Source organism: Eulemur rufifrons, chromosome 7 (assembly GCF_041146395.1).
Source record: "Eulemur rufifrons isolate Redbay chromosome 7, OSU_ERuf_1, whole genome shotgun sequence".
NCBI classification, from domain to species: domain Eukaryota; kingdom Metazoa; phylum Chordata; class Mammalia; order Primates; family Lemuridae; genus Eulemur; species Eulemur rufifrons.
Window position 1 is genome coordinate 149,670,956 of NC_090989.1, and position 18,968 is coordinate 149,689,923.

At 37.9% G+C, this 18,968-nt stretch overlaps 1 protein-coding gene across 2 annotated transcripts in view; it reads right to left on the reverse strand.

Annotated features, from left to right (window-relative positions):
* Positions 1–18,968, reverse strand: part of SACM1L (SAC1 like phosphatidylinositide phosphatase) — a 60,939-nt gene that overhangs the window by 41,722 nt on the left and 249 nt on the right. For both annotated transcript variants that reach the window (XM_069473521.1, XM_069473519.1), the window contains exon 2: positions 2,564–2,661. In XM_069473521.1, the coding sequence (XP_069329622.1) occupies positions 2,564–2,638 (75 nt within the window). In that variant the 5' untranslated portion in view covers positions 2,639–2,661. The remainder of the gene's footprint in view (positions 1–2,563; positions 2,662–18,968) is intronic.

Below are 18,968 nucleotides of genomic sequence, written 5' to 3' on the forward strand. Positions count from 1 at the left end.
TCCTCCTCCTTGGCCTTCCAAACCACTGGGATTATAGGTATGAGCCTCTGTGCCTAGCCTACATTATTTCTAATGTCAATTTTCAACAAAATGTATTCAACCTCTTGCCAGAAACTAATTACCTATCCCTTAAAGAGAACTAGAGAATAAATGGAAGTGGCAGTTTGAGACAAAACTTTAACCTTAACATATAACTAACAGAATACAAAAAAAAAAAAGACTTGGACCGGGCATGGTGGCTAGCGCCTATAATACTAGCACTCTGGGAGGCCGAGGCGGGTGGATCGTTTGAGCTCAGGAGTTCCAGACCAGCCTGAGCAAGAGCAAGACCCTGTCTTTACTAAAAATAGAAAGAAATTTTATGGACAGCTAAAAATATATATAGAAAAATTAGCCGGGCGTGGTGGCGCATGCCTGTAGTCCCAGCTACTCGCGAGGCTGAGGCAGGAGGATCGCTTGAGCCCAGGAGTTTGAGGTTGCTGTGAGCTAGGCTGATGCCACGGCACTGTAGCCCGGGCAACAGAGGGAGACTCTGTCTTGAAAAAAAAAAAAAAAGGACTTGACTAACCATATCTAAGAATGTGGAAAATGGAGGCAAAGATGCAAGGAAGGAAGCAAAAAGGAAAAGTTTCCTCTTCATGCCTAACAGCAATATATACAGGTATGTAAGGAGGCATCCTCATTAACTCTTATTTTTATCAATACCCTTATTAATAAAATAGTATCTTAGATTATAGGATTCATTTCACGATTCTTAAATGTTATGCCAATGTGTTTCATAAAACACATTCTGTTAGAAAATAATGCCCAAAAGGTGTGTTGGGGACGGGGAGGGGGGGGGGGGGGGCCAGGAAGTTTCATAATCGAATAAGCTTACTTTGTTGCATCCCCAATTATCTCTATTCTCTCTCCTGGAGAAAGAGTCACAATGCACATTAACAGAACAAAGGTCTGAGAAGGCCTACAGTAAAAGAAAGCTGTTCCACTGTTTAATCCAAGGTTTCCCAAACTTACATGGCTATAAAACTTTTCTTTCAATTACAGCCTATTATCATCCTGAAACCCATTTTAGAAACGCTGTTGTAAACTTAAGCTCTGGTTCTTAAAGTCAGTCATAACAGTAATTCTCTTATTCTAAATAATTAATTCTGAATAAAGTCTAAAATTCACTTCCGTTTCTCCTAATGATTCAACTTACTTGGCAATGTTATGCCACAATTAACTAACATGAAAAATAGGAATACCAGCCCAGTAAAAAGCTCAGAGAAAATTCTGGGCATCCTGGGATTATCTAATAAACTTAAATGTACTATCGATAGAGCTGTAAGTTATACCAACTGGAGTGCATTAACAATAAAACTGTGGTAATTTCTAGAATACATGTTAGTTTTCCATGGAAGAAAAAAAAATCCATCATCCATGGCCACAGTCTGCATTTCTAATAACAAAAAAAAACTGGCTGAGAAACTGTCAGCAAGTCAGCCCCTCATCACTGACTTTGGATCTAAATTTCATCATCTGCCCTGTATCATCATCTTTACATCCAAACTATTTATGACTTTTAGCTTTTCAGTCTATTCAAATGGGTCTGCAATCTCTACCTACAAATAAAATGTCACTGATAGGTCAAAATGAATTGAAAATACACCCATACTAAAGCTCTTATAAGACACTACCTTGTATTAGTATGGTAAAAAGAAGTAGTCTAATTAAACTTTAGGACAATTTAACTAACATTGGTTAAAACTAATCAGCTATCTTTAGAGAGCAGCCACCATGCAACAGACAGATAGGAAATGCCAAATTATAAAACTAAAACAGAGTTCTAATTCCATTTGGTCAAAGAAAAACTATATATGGTACTTAACAGAAAAACCACATAACCAAGGAAATAGAAATTTTATAAGCACACTTATCTTACACTTTATCCCACTGAAAATATTTTCATATTTCACTTTATTCATTCAAAGGATATTTACTGAATGCCTACTCTATGGTTATTCAAATATTATACCTTAGGAAGAAAACAAACATAAAACTCTGGAGGCAAATGGGAATTTTTAAACAAATGAAACATGAAATTCAAAATATGATATCACATGGTACATTAATTTGTCACCAAAATTATTTTGCATTAATCTGTACAGAAATCAGTGTTCCACACAACTGAAATAAAAATTGTTTTTCATACTGCAAAGAAGCAAAACCAAAATATAACAACCTTTTCACACTCATATACCTTTAAATCTTAGAGCTAGAAAGGAGCTTAGACATCTAAACCAATCCTATTAGAATACACATATAAATAAAAAAAAATTATGTTTTTAAATGCTTACAGGTAAGAAAATGCTACTTAAAATTTTCAATATCATTTCTCATTTTCTTAAAAAGGAGATGGCATAAAATTAATGCATACAAATTAATGGGTAGCAAGAATTAAAATTTTAATAACAAGGCACTCAAGAGATTCACACATTAACATACCTCTGAGTAATTTATCCTAATTATTGCAATTTATATATAAAGTCTCTCTCAGACACTTCTAAATCTGGCTATAAAATACCTGCGAGGGTAACCTCTGTGGACACACGGTCAATGGTAAGTACATCATCCGCTCCATCATCACAAGCTTCCACATAAAATTTTTCAGGTGTGATATGCCTAAGAAGAAATTTAAAAGCATAAATAACTAAACTAAATGAAATCAACACTTCTAAAAGCTATTTAACAATTATAGCAGGGTATAAATTAACACCATTTTCCCAGCTTCTAAATAGATGAATCTCTTAAGTTTGCTGTCCTTGTGAGTTTACTGCAACTCTTTTCAGTTATATATTTAATGCTCACAAGGTTTTAATTTGTTTTAAAACCATTAATTTGAATTTTATAAGAAAAGCATAACCAAATCTAATTCATTATATTCAACATTGTGCAGAAGGCAATGTAGCATGGTAGGAGCACAGTCTATAGAACCAGATTACCGGTGCTATGTGACCGTAGGTAAATTACTCATCCTCTCTCATCCTCCTATTCCCTTATCTGTAAAATAAGGATAATACCAGACTCACCACACAGCAGTATTACGAGGGTTAAATTAGTTAATCTTTGGTAAGCACTGAGAACACTTGACACATAGCAAGCAAGATGTATTAGCTAAAAATACTAAGAAATGTATTTTTAATAAAACATCTCCAGGAAATTGTTTAAAATAAATTACTTTAACATTTGGGTGTTTCTTGTTAGAAAGCCACATGTTCCTGAAAAAAAAAAAACTTCTCAGTTTGCAAAATAAAAAATAAAATAAAGGCAGTAAAAATAGGTTTGGGATAGACTACTCAAAATTTATGCAACTTTGCAACCACAGTCTAGCAAAAATAACAGTTGGTTCCTCAAGAGATAACTTACATAGTTCAGGCAAGCAACTCAGCATGGTTAGGGACTGACTCAGGAAATATGAAAAATTAACAAAAACAATAAAGTGAAAATGCAGGCTTGCAGGCACTAACAATGCAGATGGAAGCAGAACTCTACACCACTGACTGAGGACGCTGTTAAGGTAGGCACGGGGGAAGTACAACTTTCCAGAAGCTGAGCAAGGCTGGGGAGGCAGCTATGTCCAGGAACTATATTGTTTTTCCAGAAACTAATCTTTATTGTTCATAAACCAGACTTGAAAGAATTTCTGTCTGTGCAGCAGCCAATCTGAGGGCTTTTCCTTTCCTTTTTAATTCTACTCCCATTATTCTGGCTCACGATGCCTAAGAAAAATCTTATACAAACCCACACAACCATCATGGACATCATTTCCAGTTTACCAATTGTGTATAAGCTATTTGGTGTTACAGAAATATGTCCTATAGCAAAACAATTTGTACTATTTTTGACTATAAGTTCTCTGAGAAATAATCAATCCTTAATTGTCCAAACATAGCTTATGCCCTCTTATGATTGATCTGTTATTAACTTCTTAATATTAGGCTAGCATATATCTGGGGGGATATGCTAAGTGAATGAAAATCAGTACCATGCAGAAAACAACAAAGAAAGTAAATCTGCTTCAAATATGGCAGTTTTGAATTCAACCTCAATATAACAGTGCATTCCTTTTTGATACTGAATAGTATTATATTGTATGATATATCACAATTTGTTTATCCATTCACTTGTTGATGCCTATTTACGTCATTTCCAGTGTGGGGTTATTATGAATAAAGGTTCTACAAACATTCTTGTACAAACAAGTCTTAAGGCAAACATATGCATTCACTTCTCTTGGGTAACTACCAAAACTTGGAACAGCTGGATCATACAGTACACATGATTAACTTGTGCAGGGAGGGAGAAAAAGGAGGCTTTACAGGCACGAGGCAACTTCACGGTGATGGATTGTGTTTACTAGTGTAATTCTGGCAATGGTTTCATGGGTGTAAAAATACGTCAAAATTCATCAAACTATACACTTTAAATATGTGCAATTTATTGTATGTCAACTAAACCTCAATAAAGCTATAAAAAGAAACCAAAGAGATCCTGAAACAAAAATAAAAGAAACATAAAGAACTTCCAGACTATTTGCGCATTTTAGGGTAGTTACCTCTAGTGTTAAATCATTTTTTAAAATCCAATATTTCAGTCCATATCTGCAGAATACATTTTATGCAAGCAAAAGCTGCATTCCAAGTCTAAGTCAATAACATTCTGACAAGCTATCGTGTACTAAGTAAGCATTACGCAAGCACTAGGGACTACAAGGTAGATGATAAATAAAATAGCTGAGTCAGGAAGTTCAGTGGTTTGTTCAGGGACTCACCGATGTTAGGCATGGAGTTGAGGTTCAAACCAGGTTTGTAAGAGTCTAAAAACTGTAATTTTTTTTCACCATACTACATTACTAGAATTTGAAGACATCATCCTTTGGTAGGCTGGCACAGATACATTGTTGTGTTCGAAATAGACCCTAGTCAGTCAAGAAAATACTGTTACTTACACTTAGTTTAAGAAATTTTAAAACAGCTTTAGTTTAATAAAATTTAAATTAAAGGTTTTCCAATAAAAATGGTTTTTAAAAAGTTGTCACCTAGAAACCCAAACACTAGGTACCTAAAAATTCATTTGCAGGAAGGATCTCACTCCTTGATGCCAGGCTCAGCTTTCTCTCCACTGAAGAGATAACTGAAAGGTGAGGGTAAATGAGAGAATACAAGTGATATGCCCAGCACTAAGAGGAGACATCATGAAATGGAGGTCTGACTATTATTTTACTAAATGACCTTAGACCACTGGGTTTTAATGTTTCTTGGTTTCAAGCAATCCTCTCACTTCAGCCTCCCCAGTAGCTTAAACTACAGATGTGCACCATCATGTCTGACTAATTTTTTAATTTTTTTGTAGAGATGGGGTCTTGCTATATTTCCCAGCCTGGTCTCAAACTCCTGGCCTCAAACTTTCCTCCCGCCTTGGCCTCCCAAAGTGCTAGGATTACAGGTGTGAGCCACCATGCCAGGCTTATTTTAATGCTTTTTACTCCTCTGCTGTCATTTATCTCTTGACAAAGCAATTACCACACCTCCTATTTAGCTGCTTTAGTTTTATATCTAAGACAAAGTTACAGGCTTCAGAAAAGGTTCAAGGAAGGCTATATAGTTTTGACCACAGATTAAAGTCCATGGTTTTATTACATCCATTTTCTTCACACTACTGAGAGGCCTACATTCTTCTAAGTTCACAGCTATATTTGGGGGGAAAGAGTTGCCACAATTTATTTCTCCAGAAAAATGGCATATATTACTTCTTCAATGCTATTTTAATATAAATGCTTAATGCTATTTTAATATATATAATAGCATTAATGCTTAATACTATTTTAATATAAAAATATGATCATTCACCATACAATCTCAGAAATCAAATTCCTCCACTTTTGTATAGAATGCAAATAAAGCTTGCATCTAAATAAATAAATAGCCAACAGATAAATACATATTGCTTGCCCTCGATAGCTCATCCTTCTTGCACTCTCCCGGTATCTATATAAATGCATGTAAAACCTCTATAATGAAAATAAATTATCTGAATGAAATCAATGAACTGAAAAGGTCACACTTATTTCCATATAAAAATTTGGGGTATAATTCAATGGGTACATTTCAGTCAGTGATAAAATATTTATTGTAAAATCAAGTGTTTATAAGAGCAGAAAAGTCATACACGCACACACACAGAAAAAAAACTATCCCTATTACAAGCAATTAAAAAGTTTTCCCCAATTTGGTATTAAATTTAAAACTGAGAGGGAAGGTTGTGGGAATAATGATAAAGCATATACATCTTAGATTAAGAGTTTAAATCATGTATAAAAAAATAGCTATAGAACTAGGTCTTTACTAATTGTCATAGTCCTAATAATCACAGTCAAAGTTAATGACTTCACTACGTGCTCAGCATCTTTAAAATTACAAAGATACAAAATGAACTTTCTTTTGAAAATAATTACGATATATGACACTTGCAAGTCTGGACAGACACATACGAAATGAGAAAAATCAATACCTTAAAACTTTAACTGAGGTAGAATGAAATGAATTTCTGAGAATGAAAACCCTCCATAGAAAAAGTCTAGATCTTCTCTCAGAAGATGGAATCTGGGGAGCAGCATCAGCTAGGTACAGGCTGTGGGCAGATACTAGCCATTCAAATGCAGGTTTGGAAAAGAAAAAGTTCTTGGAAATTGGCTACTTAACTGTTACCACAGAATCTAATTGTCTATGACGTAAGAGTCAATAAAATAAGAAGATTCCAACAGCAGAGTGCTGAAAAGCTTCAAAAAGTAGAGGGAAAAGTTAAGCACTTGGTGGCCTAGGGTGAGCAGATGGCAGGGGGCAAGAGTGAGGCAGTGAGACTGACTTAAAGAGGGGTGTGAGGCAGTTTGAAGTTTGTATAAAGCGCAATCAGATCACCATCCAAACTCAGTGTCCAGGGACCTGCCCTCCCTGACTCTGAGGTTTTTTTTTTTTTTGGAGACAGAGTCTCGCTCTTTTGCCCTGGCTAGAGTGCCATGGTGTCAGCCTAACTCACAGCAACCTCAAACTCCTGGGCTTAAGCAATCCTTCTGCCTCAGCCTCCCTAGTAGCTGGGACTACAGGCATGCGCCACGATGCCCGGCTAATTTTTTTCTATATATTTTTAGTTGTCCAGATAATTTCTTTCTATTTTTTCAGTAGAGACGGGGGTCTCGCTCTTGTTCAGGCTGGTCTCGAACTCCTGACCTCGAGTGATCCTCGCGCCTCAGCCTCCCAGAGTGCTAGGATTGCAGGCCTGAGCCACCGTGCCTGGCCCCCTGAGGTTTAATGTTTAGAATGATTTGATAAGAGAGTTTCTGGACTCCAGACACGAGGCACAGCTGCAGCCCAGATGAGTGAGCCAAGTAGAGTGAGGGGACAGAGAAGGTCAGTTCACAGATTGGTAAAACCATCCAACCTGCTTCCTCGGCCAGGCTCCCAGAATGCTGGTGGCCAAGCTTACATCAACTCCCTCCCCCAATCTCCATGGGAGCTTTGAAGTAGTCTCTGAAGAAACTGATTGGCCCAAGAGAAAATGTTAGGAACTGCTGACATTTAGGGGTCCCAGTGAATTCCCACACAATCACTCTACAGTGAGGGCCACCAGTTGACAAGTCCTAACTCACAAATAGATCTTTCAATCAGTTTTTTAGTGCCTCATTCTTAAAAATGAAACAACCAAGGATCAGATATTTGAAAAAAGTTTCCATCACACCAGATAGACCAAAATAAGCAGAAAAGTAAGTCTGGGTAAACAAAGTATGCTGAGAACAGAATATAACTTCAAAACACATTTATAACTGATAGGCTGAGAGAGACAACATTGCATTCACAAAACAAGAACAGGGTGTTACAAAAGAGAGCATGAACATGTTCTTGTAACTGATAGCAGAAATAACATGAAAATTCAACAGAAAGTTTAGAAGATAAAATTGAAGAACTCTCCTTGAAAACAGAGCAGAAAAAGCCAAAAAGTAGGAAAGCCTAAGAAGGAAGAAAGGAAGACAAGGTAAGACAGAAGGAGGAGAAAGGGAGGAGAGAGAGAAAAAGGAAAAAGAAAGGAAGAAAAAGAGGTATGATCCAGGATGTTCAGCATCCACTTAGCAGGAATTCCAGAACAACACACTTGAAAAAAAGGAAAGAAATTATCAAGGAAATAGTGAAAATTTTCAGACCAAAGGACAAGTTTCTATACTAAAAAGACCCACCAAAGAAATGGAAAACACACACACAGGGGCACATTGAGCATAAAATTTCAAAATACCATACAGAGATGATTCTACAGTTTTGACACACACAGAAAAAAAAAATCAAGAGAATGAAGTATTTAACAGCCACAACATTGGATTATTTAACAGCAACACAACAGAAAGGCTGTTAAAATTCTGAAGGATAATAATTTCCAAATGCAAATTCTATATTTAGCCACACTTACCAAACAAACGTGAGTGAAGAATGAAAAGATTTTCAGACATACAATGTCTGAAAAAATACCTCTCTTTCACTCTTTCTTAGAAAGAAGAAAAGATGTGTTCCACCAAAATGAGACAGTACATCAACAGAGTTGAAATCCAAAATAGGAGAGAGGTAAGAGGAATTGTCGTGATGACTGTGAGTAGAGGTCCTAAGACAATAGCTATGCAATAGGCCTAAAGAAGAACCAGCCCAGATTAAAGCAGGAGGATAGGGGCTCCCAGAAGGAAGTCTCACAGAGAAAATGAATTGATAGTTACCTGGCATGTTGGACAGTTACATTGCTCTGTCAGAGAGACTGAAGATTAACTAGCAGTAGGTACACATTAAAAAGTCATGCAAATAAAAAGAACCAAGGCACTCTTTAATGCTGGGGGGCGGGGGGGGGGGGGGGAAACCAGAAAAAGTAATTATGTTATACTATGGGGCTTCATTTGAACCACAGCTATATAACTGTAACACTGAATGATTTAGTATATTGAGGGCAGAGAAAAAGAGACACATAAAAGCTAAATTTGACTCTTCTGAAGTAGAAAGTCATCAGATGACTAAAACTGAAAAAAAAAAAATCAGGAAACAGGAGTATAACCATGTTGTTTAGAAATATGGAGTAAAATAGCGTAAGTCGCTTAAAAAGTTAAAAGTGGAAGCCTCTGGCCGGATGCAGTGGCTCATGCCTGTAATCCTAGCACTCTGGAAGGCCAAGGTGGGAGGATCACTCGAGGTCAGGAGTTCAAGACCAGCCTGAGCAAGAGCGAGACCCCGTCTCTACTAAAAATAGAAAGAAATTAGTCGGACAACTAAAAATACATAGAAAAAATTAGCTGGGCATGGTGGCACCTACCTATAGTCCCAGCTACTCAGGATGCTGAGGCAAAAGGATTGCTTGAACCCAGGGAGTTTGAGGTTGCTGCGAACTAGGCTGACGCTGATGCCATGGCACTCTAGCCCAGGCAACAGAGCAAGACTGTCTCCAAAGGAAAGAAAAAAAAAAAAAAAAAGTAGAAGCCTCTAGGACAGTGGGAATTGGAAGTGCAGAAGGGTGATCCCTGTTATTATAAACTTTGTGTACTGTTTACTTTTAAACTATATACATGTATGAGATTGAAATTTAAAAATTAAGTTTAAAAGATATATTAAAATAACAAAATATAAAAACAAGAGGACTTATGGATCAAGGTACAGAGGTCTAGCTCAAGGGCCCTAGGGCCTTTACTTGATCTTACCTCTCAAAGAGATGCTGCTAGAATCTAAGTTGCTGGTGCTGCCATCAGGCTATTCCGATAATGTCTCTAGGCTTACAAATTGGAACAATGAAGATATGAACAATGACTGCCAGCTAATCAACATTTCTAGGGATAGTAATTATAAGTGATAATTCAGAATGCCATTAATCATAACAGCAGGTGTCATCCCAACTCACAGACACAGACATAGGCTTTGCTGTTCTCTTCCTCTGCTCTCATTTCCTACCACTCTTTAATTGGCTTTAATACTAAAGTGTATTTATTTTATGCTCCCCAAGATTCATTTCAAAACTCAGTGAAACTAACCTTAACTCTTTAGCATTTACGGTCAAAAACAATTGAGTAAACGTTCAGTAGTGTGATTTTTTTGCTGGTGTGCATTGTCTTATTGCTATTTTTGTTTTCAAATCTTTACCAAACAGGGCACCAAGTCTCTGCAACCAAAGACTTTGAGTTTATCTCATTCTCTTTGGTATTTCTCAAGAAGATAGAAGAAGCTCTACCAATTTTCTTAGAGAATACAGCATGTCTAATCAGCAAACACCTATATTGTTTTTTTTTTTAACATATGATCCTTAACAAGTGGTTTTTTGTTTGTTTGTTTTTTGGCTCATTGAGAGTAAACAGAGTTTTAAACATAGCTTTCCGTTCTCCTAACTAAGAAAAGATCTTGACAGGTCAAGTTTTAAACTGGATTTTAAAAGAAAGAGAGAGTAGTGCATTCTCTGACTAGAAAGTTAATAGTGTCAATGAAGCCATGTTCTGCCTGGAGTTTTTCAAAATTAACCAGAGTCAACAGGCTATTGTTCAGGAAAAACTCTCAGATTGTGAAAGTTTTCTCTTACACCACAACAATCATCAACCCAGAAGACTTCTGTGACCAAATATGGGGATTTTTTCCCCACACACCAAGCAGCGGACACCAGCTGGGTGTCCTCTAATTTACTTTCGACACCGTCTATCTGGAGATAGCAACAGATTCCACAGGGTGAGGGTTCCATTCCCAAGCCTGCCCGCTCCTTCAGATACCAGTCACAAGTCCAAGCCTCCAGAACTTCTGAGCCACCAGCTTCAAATTGGGGTTCCCATGACCCCCTCTTTGGGTTCAATTAATTTGCTAGAGCAGCTCACAGAACTCAAGGAAATACACATTTACTGGTTTTTTATAAAGGATATTACAAAGGATACAGATGAAGAGATGTGTACGGCGAGATATGGGGGAAAAGAGCACAAAGCTTTCATGGCCTCCCTGGGAGCGCCACCCTCCAGGAAGCTCCACGGAGTGTTCCGCTGTCTGGAAGCTCTGCAAACCCAGTCCTTATGGGTTTCTGTGGAGGCTTCATTGACATAGGAATGACTGACTTGTAAAAATGTGACTGGACAAAAAGTGCATAACCTAAACCCAGCAAGGCCTGTCTATTCAGACTTTTCTTGGCCTCCCTGTGAGGCATTCCTTCCTCCAGGGTGTGGAGCAGGACCCTCTCTGAAATGAGAGTCTTTTGACCCACAATCAGATTACAGTCCTGCCTTGGGCAGGTGAAAGGAGGACCAGAGGATGTCAGACAGATTCTGTTTCCTGAGGCCTACTACTGAGGCCTAAAGTGCCCCAACATTATACAAAAGACTGTAACAAGGGCTATGGGAGTTATCAGCCAGGAACCATGGATAAAAACATATACTTATATACATATATAAAATCATAATATCACAGCTACACTGAGTTCTCAATGTAATAAATACATGGAAACTGATGAACGTCATGGAAACCAAGACAAAAGACTCAATGATAATCAAAAATCTAGGGAAAAAAAATCCTCTCTTTATTGCAAAAAGAACAGCCCACAATTAGTGTAATGTCCCATATTTCCCAAAAACTCTATCACATTACTTATTTTATAAAAAAGATTTTAGGAGTTAAGATAAGATTCCATCCAAGAAGATTATTTGGTCATTATCTATGCTGTTGATAACAGATATCTAAAGTTCACAGTAATACTGTATACTAAAAAGGACTCTGGTCCTATATAAGCTATCTGGTAATCAGAATCCAATTCACTATTAACTATCAACTCTAACTGAACAAGAATTCTACCAAGTTTCTTTCAAGACAAGGGGATTCAATATCTACCCAGAATTCTGGTTTTCAAATATTATGAAAGATATATCAAAATAGCACAATATTCATATAATAATTGCTTTCTATTTTGACTACTTTCATTCAGTTGACTATTTGGTTTTAAGGCTTACTACGCAAATATGGGATAAAAAAGAAAAAGAAATCAAAGGGGACTAAAAGCTAAATTCAACAAAGGCAATTCTGGCTATCATACTTACTACAAATGCATTTAATCTTATAGTTACCTGGGATTCAATAGGTCTTAAGAGTGCTTTTAAGAAATTACCCATGGCTGGGTGCCGTGGCTCACGCCTGTAATCCTAGCACTCTGGGAGGCTGAGGCGGGTGGATCGTTTGAGCTCAGGAGTTTGAGACCAGCCTGAGCAAAAGCAAGACCCCGTCTCTACTAAAAGTGGAAAGAAATTAGCTGGAAAACTAAAAATATACAGAAAAAATTAGCCGGGCATGGTGGCGCATGCCTGTAGTCCCAGCTACTCGGGAGGCTGAGGCAGGAGGATCGCTTGAGCCCAGGAGTTTGAGGTTGCTGTGAGCTAGGCTGATGCACTCTAGCCCAGACAATAGAGTAAGACTCTGTCTCCAAAAAAAAAAAAAAGAAATTACCCTTGTTAAAATTCAAGAAAAGCAATATATCTAATTGTAGTATAAATATCAGATATTATTTTTAATTTCTTTCAGTGTTGGCATTATGATTTTCTAGTATCTGAAAACATACTTTTATTCTGCATGTAACATTCATATCATATTTCAGGCAACAACTGACCTCTTCAAAATTCTGTCAAATCAGTGAGTAAAATTAACTCACTTCAAAAATATTGCTACTTGCCATCCTTACACCCATTAAAATGGCTATTATCAAGAAGAAAAAATATAGGAAATAAAAAGTATTGGCAGGATGTGGAGAAATTGGAAAACTGGTGCATTGTGTATGGGAATGTAAAATGGTGAAGCCATTATAGGAAAACAGCATGGTGGTTCCTCTAAAAATTAAAAATAGAATTACCCTATGATCTAACAATTCCACTTCTGGGTATATACTCAAAATAACTGAAAGTAAGGTCTCAAAAAGATATCCGCATACCCATATTCATAACAGCATTTGTACATTATAGCCAAAAAGGTGGAAGCAAACTCAGTGTCCATCAGCAGATGAACAGATTAACAAAATGACATATATACATATAATGGAATAATATTCAGCCTTAAAAAGGAAGGAAATTCTGATACATGCTGCAACATGGATGAACTCTGAGGACATTATGCTAAGTGAAATAAACCAGTAACAAAAGGACAAATATTGTATTATTCCACTTAAATGAGGCACCTAGAGGAGTCAAATTCAGAGAGACAGAAATTAGAATGCTGGCTGCCAGTGGCTGGGGAAACAGAAATGAGGAGTTGTCTAATGGGTACAGCGTTTAGTTTTGGAAGATGAAAAGAGTTCTAGAGATGGATGGTGGTAATGGCTGTACAACAATATGAATGGGCTTAATGACACTGAACTGTACACTTAAAAATTGTTAAAATGGTAAATTTTATGTTATGTGTATTTTACCACAATCAAAAATAATAATAAAATTACTATTTACATAGGAGCATGGTGACTATCATGTCATAAAACTGTAGTAAGAATATATTTCCTCAAAAATCCTACATAAAGAATTAACATAAGGTCTTAATGATCAAATTTAATATACCTCTGGTTATACTAGGTTTGGTCAGCAAAAAGTAAGAGCTTAGTAAAGAAGGGTCCTCTGAGCCTACTACGCCCATACGCAGCCCTCATTCATCCTCCCTGTGGGTTCTGCCAGTGTCCTCACTGAGCCCCTCCGTGGTTGTCTCTCTCACAGCCCAGATTCATCACAGATGCCCCAGTGGCCCAATCCAATCCCAAAATCAACTGGTGTTTCTAGGAAGCCAATTTATTCCAATTTGATCTTCTTTCTCAAAACCTCTAGGTCCCATCTACTCATTGTTCTCTGTACGCCCTAAAACCCATTATCTCTAACAATCAGACTTCTTCATAGGACCAGGTCTAAACTCCACCTGATCTGAAGTTCTAACCCACAGCACAATCTTCCAGAGCTCCAGGCCCTCCAAAGAATGCTCTTCTACCAGTATGCTCTGGTCCTCAGCCAGCTGTGCCCAGTCCTAAAATCCATTTTAGAGTGCATTAAGAACTACCAGGACAGCTGACTGAAACTGGAACTTGTAGATTCCCAGGCTCCATCTCCTGAGATTTGCACTCAGTAGGCCCAATGTGAGGCCCTGGAATATGTATTTAAAACTAGCACAGCAAGTGATTTGACACAGCCTAGCACTAATTTAGGCTCTCTAGCCTGAACTCCCACCCAGCTAATGTTTTGGATACGAAGCCCTTATCATTTGTGCCCAATTCATGAGGATAATCTTAGCTGCCCTACACCCTTCTCTCCATGGAGAGCTGTGTGAATAATCCGAGCGTTTACAGTAATGGATAGATTACATATGTCTTCATCAGAATGCAGCTTAGCTTACATCTGTTCTCAGGACTGACCTCACAGCTATGAGCATCTTTTAAGAAGAAAGGCAACTTCCTGAGGAAACAGTATTCTTCAGAGGCATGCTGCTGCCTGATTCAGTATCTAAAGGATTCTCTGCCTTATATCTAGTTTCAGCTGACCTTTTAAGATAGAAAAAAAAGAATAAAAAACACTTTAAATGTAGCCAATAAGGCATTTCTAATTGTTTTGCAATTTCAAATTTATCATTGTCTGACATTATCTACGCTTACACAAATAATTTAAAAAGCAAAAAGGAGTCATAAGATATTTAGAACTGTCTGGAATTTTAAAAGTATGAATTTTAAATTCTCAGCAAATCAATATTCTGTTTTTCATATTAAAAATCCATATGGACATGTCAACTATTTTGATTATAAGCGACTCATTTCTATACCTGGCATGTGCGAGAGCAATCTGATAAGAGAAAAAAAGGTAATCTGAATAATGCAGTGTAATGGAAAGATCACTGACTCTGGACCAGCTGTGTTTCAAGGCCAGCTCTGCCATGGCTTGGCTGTATGATCTGACTGTGTGGCCAAGGGCAATTATTTGACTGTCTTCAACAATGACAGAGGATATATATTAACCTATGACCTCACAGAGGCATTGGGAAGACAATAACATACATGAAATGACTTAAGCTGCTGCTTCTTCAAAAGAATACATTCCAAATTACCCCAGATTGTGTTCTTTTTGAAGTGCTGGTAGGTGGTCTATACTGGAAAGTTCCTTTCATTTACTCAGGTGATTCACTGAGGAGCTGTTCTGCACAAGGCTTTAAAATGCTAGACACTGAGGAGAACTAGAGAAGAATTAAATGTTAAGGTGTTCCTAATACATTCTAGATATATGCAACCTAGTTGGAGAAACAAAGTACAGTCATGAGCTCTCTAACGGTTCAGTCAATGACAGACCACACACAGACAGTGGTCCCAATACAGTATTTTTACTGTATCTTTTCTGTATTTAGATATGTATACATACACAATACTTACCATTGTGTTACAACAGCCTACAGTATTCAGGACAGTAACATGCTGTACAGATTTGTAGCCTAGGAGCAATAGGTTATACCATATAGTATAGGTGTGTAGTAGGCTATACCATCTATACTTGTGTTATTAATTACGCTCTGATCTTCCCACAACGGAAATCTCCTAACAATACATTTCTTAGAATGTATCCCCATTGTTAGGCGACACATGACTGTATACATAATGATTTCATTCCTAGGTGGCAAAACAAGTGGTTCAAACAGTACTATGTATGGTTTGATCATCAGTCCTCTTGCCCATGAGAAAATAAATGCACTGTAAATCAATCCTAAGAAAGAGAATGTGTAAATCATATGGACATTTGGTGTCTAATCTCTGTGACAATAATATCTCATTTTCAGTTGTAAAGACTGCCATTGGAGCTCAGTGAAGGGAAAGAGTAGAAAGAAAAGACTTCTCAAAGAAGGTATCTACAAAGTACGCTGACTACTTCATCTAAACTCTCTTTCGAACCTTACAATAATCCTATGAAGTATTAACATTGTCATTTTGCCAGATGAAAAACCAATTCAGAGGGGTTAAGTACCATGCCCAGGACACAAAGCAAATAGCAAAGTTGAGATCTGACTCCAAAGTATGTTCTGACTGAAAAAAACCTGAGATCTCTTGGCTCTACCATGGATGTGATCAGGATAGAAGAAGGCATTCTAGATAGAAAGATCAAAATAAGTCCAAACTTAAAGCTAGGAGAGGGTGAGCCAAGTCTGGCAGATGGGGAGGAGGGGGCAACAAACATTGGGCAGTTATGGGAAATAAAGTTAGGGGATGAAGAGGCTAGAATACAGATGGCTAAGAAATGTGGCTTGATCCTATAGTTCAATAACACAGAAGTGGAAATTGTAAGCAGGAAAGTAGAGGATGAAACCAGGGCATTAGGAAGGTGAACTTCGGCAGAGCAGAGATGGACTGGGAAAAAAGCATGGCATAATGTAGAACAAATTATTACTTGAGATCTCAAGCATTTCATCATTTGAATAAACCCTGTAGCAGTAGTTTTGTAATAAAATAGTCAAACTATCTCTTTTGTATGGATCTTTCTTAAAATATATCTCTAGGCTACTATGTCCCACCAATTCTTATACACAGGTCAGAAACCAATTCCACCTCCAAATGCATCCAAAAAAGAATACTCCTTAGGGCAAAGGCCACATTTAAAAACCAAAAAGCCAGATGCATGCCTGTAGTTCCAGCTACTTGAGAGGCTGAGGCAGGAGAATAGCTTGAGCCCAGGCTTTCAAAACCAGCCTGGGCAACACAGAGAGACCCCTGTCTCTTTTAAAACAAAAAACAAAACAAAAATAACCTTCAACAGCAGGCCTCAAAGCAGGAAAGACCAAAAGAAGGAATAAATACAGAGATTCCAACTCAAGGCTGGTGTGGTGGCTCACTCCCATAATCCTAGCACTCTGGGAGGCCGAGGCGGGATGATTTCTTGAGGTCAGAACTTTAAGACCAGCCTGAGCAAGAGTGAGATCCCATCTCTATTAAAAATAGTAAAAATTAGCCAGGCATGATGGCACACACCTGTAGTCCCAGCTACTTGGGAGGCTGAGGCAGGAGAATAGTTCCTTAAGCCCAGGAGTTTGAGGTTGCTGTGAGCTAAGCTGATGCCCTGGCATTCTAGCCCAGGCCACAGAGCAAGACAGACGTCTTAAAAAAAGAAAAAGAAGAAAACCATAAAACTCAGAATAATCCTTTTAAAAATAATAAAATAAAATAAAATAAAAAAACCTCACATACTAAACCCCTTGGTAAGGGAAAACAAAAACCTGTATATTCACATGTACAGAAGCACTCAAAACTTTTCAGGGGAAAAATAAGTTAAGGACTGAAAAATTAGAGAATGACTTTCATGTAACCCTGGATTTACTTTTTTCTTTTTTTTTCGAGACAGTCTTGCTCTGTCACCCCAGGTAGAGTACAGTGGCGTCATCATAGCTCACCCAGATTTATTTTTCCACCCAAATTTACAGTTTCCACTTCTCACAAAAATCAATACAAAAGCATCATTCTCATTACTTGAGAGCCAAATTTCCTTTCTCTTTTATGGATAAAGAAGGTTTTTGGTTTGTTTTGAGGTCAGGACAGGTTAAATTTAGTGCCTTAGCAGCTCAAAAACAATCATCATAATTCTCAAGTTCTCCATCCTATTCAATCTTTGCCACAGGAAAATTCAGCTGCATCCTGTAACCTAACGCTGCATCAAGCCAAGGCTCCATATTGCTTAAACACATTTGAGACCTGGTGTAGGATCACATTAAACCCTTCAGTGCCTAGACAACAATAACCTAATTAGCCAGCAGAGCACTTGTGAAGGTGGCCCGACCAGAAACCTAGTCAAAGACACTTCCTTCAACGCTTTCACCAACAAGATGACCATCTTGCAAAGGGAAACTGGGAGAGAATAAGCAAAGTTGGAGGAAAATGTGGAGGGATGTGTGCAGCTGGGATTTTCAAAGAGAATTACCGTAAATAGAAGGGGCAAAGAGAGTGGAAAAAATAATCATCTTTTCTGCAAAATATATGATGTGGAGAAGATGACCCCACTCTCAATTTTACACCCCTAAGTTTACACTGAATCTTTCAGAAAGTTATTAGTGAGCTTGATGTTCTGGGGAGCATAAGAAGTACCCAAACCACATTTTTATGTCCTCATTTCCCTGCCAAAGAAATGTGATACCTATGCCTAAGTACCAAGATAACTTATTAATATATAGGGATGGATAAGCTCCTCCAAAATTACATGTGCTGCTTCTACCGAAGGTACTCCCAAATTATGCCACCAGATTTTCAAGCAGCCTAGAGGTAAAGCATTAAACACAAAGCAAACAAAATTACTCAGACAAGAAAAGTGTAGATGATCATGGTAATACCAAGGGAAATAAATACATGCTATTTATCCAAGACAAGCCAAAGCCCTTACAAACACCTATTTCACAACTCCAACAACCAGAGCCTATCTCTCAAAGCCTCAAGAACTTGGATTTACAGAAAAGTCAATATGCAGTCCAAAATTCTCAAGATTCGCCTCTCTGGCTGTCAACACACAGACTTAAGAACCAGCTTTATACTGGAGCTGTATAAAACTTAAACCAAAGTAAATTCCTTCAGGACCTTAAGAGTACTGACTGTACTTTAAATTTTTTCTGCACCCTGGAGACTGGTGAGGCAGGCTTCGATGCCTCCATAGAGTGTAACCAACAGAAAGGTTTGCTGATTCGTGTGTTAACTCTAAAGTGTTGCTATGGGTCCATTAAATAAGGGAAAACTCTTTTTCTCTGCTAAGCCACACGGATGAATGTAGCCGCCACCTCTCCATAAAAAGGGGACTAGCGTGCCCGGAAGGGCCCCATCGTAACGCCGACCCCGGCTCGCAGGAAGCCAATCTGCAGCTTCGCTCTCCCGCCGCGGGCGCTGAGGCCGAGCAGGGCGGAGAGCCGGCGGCTATTCGGCTGGGG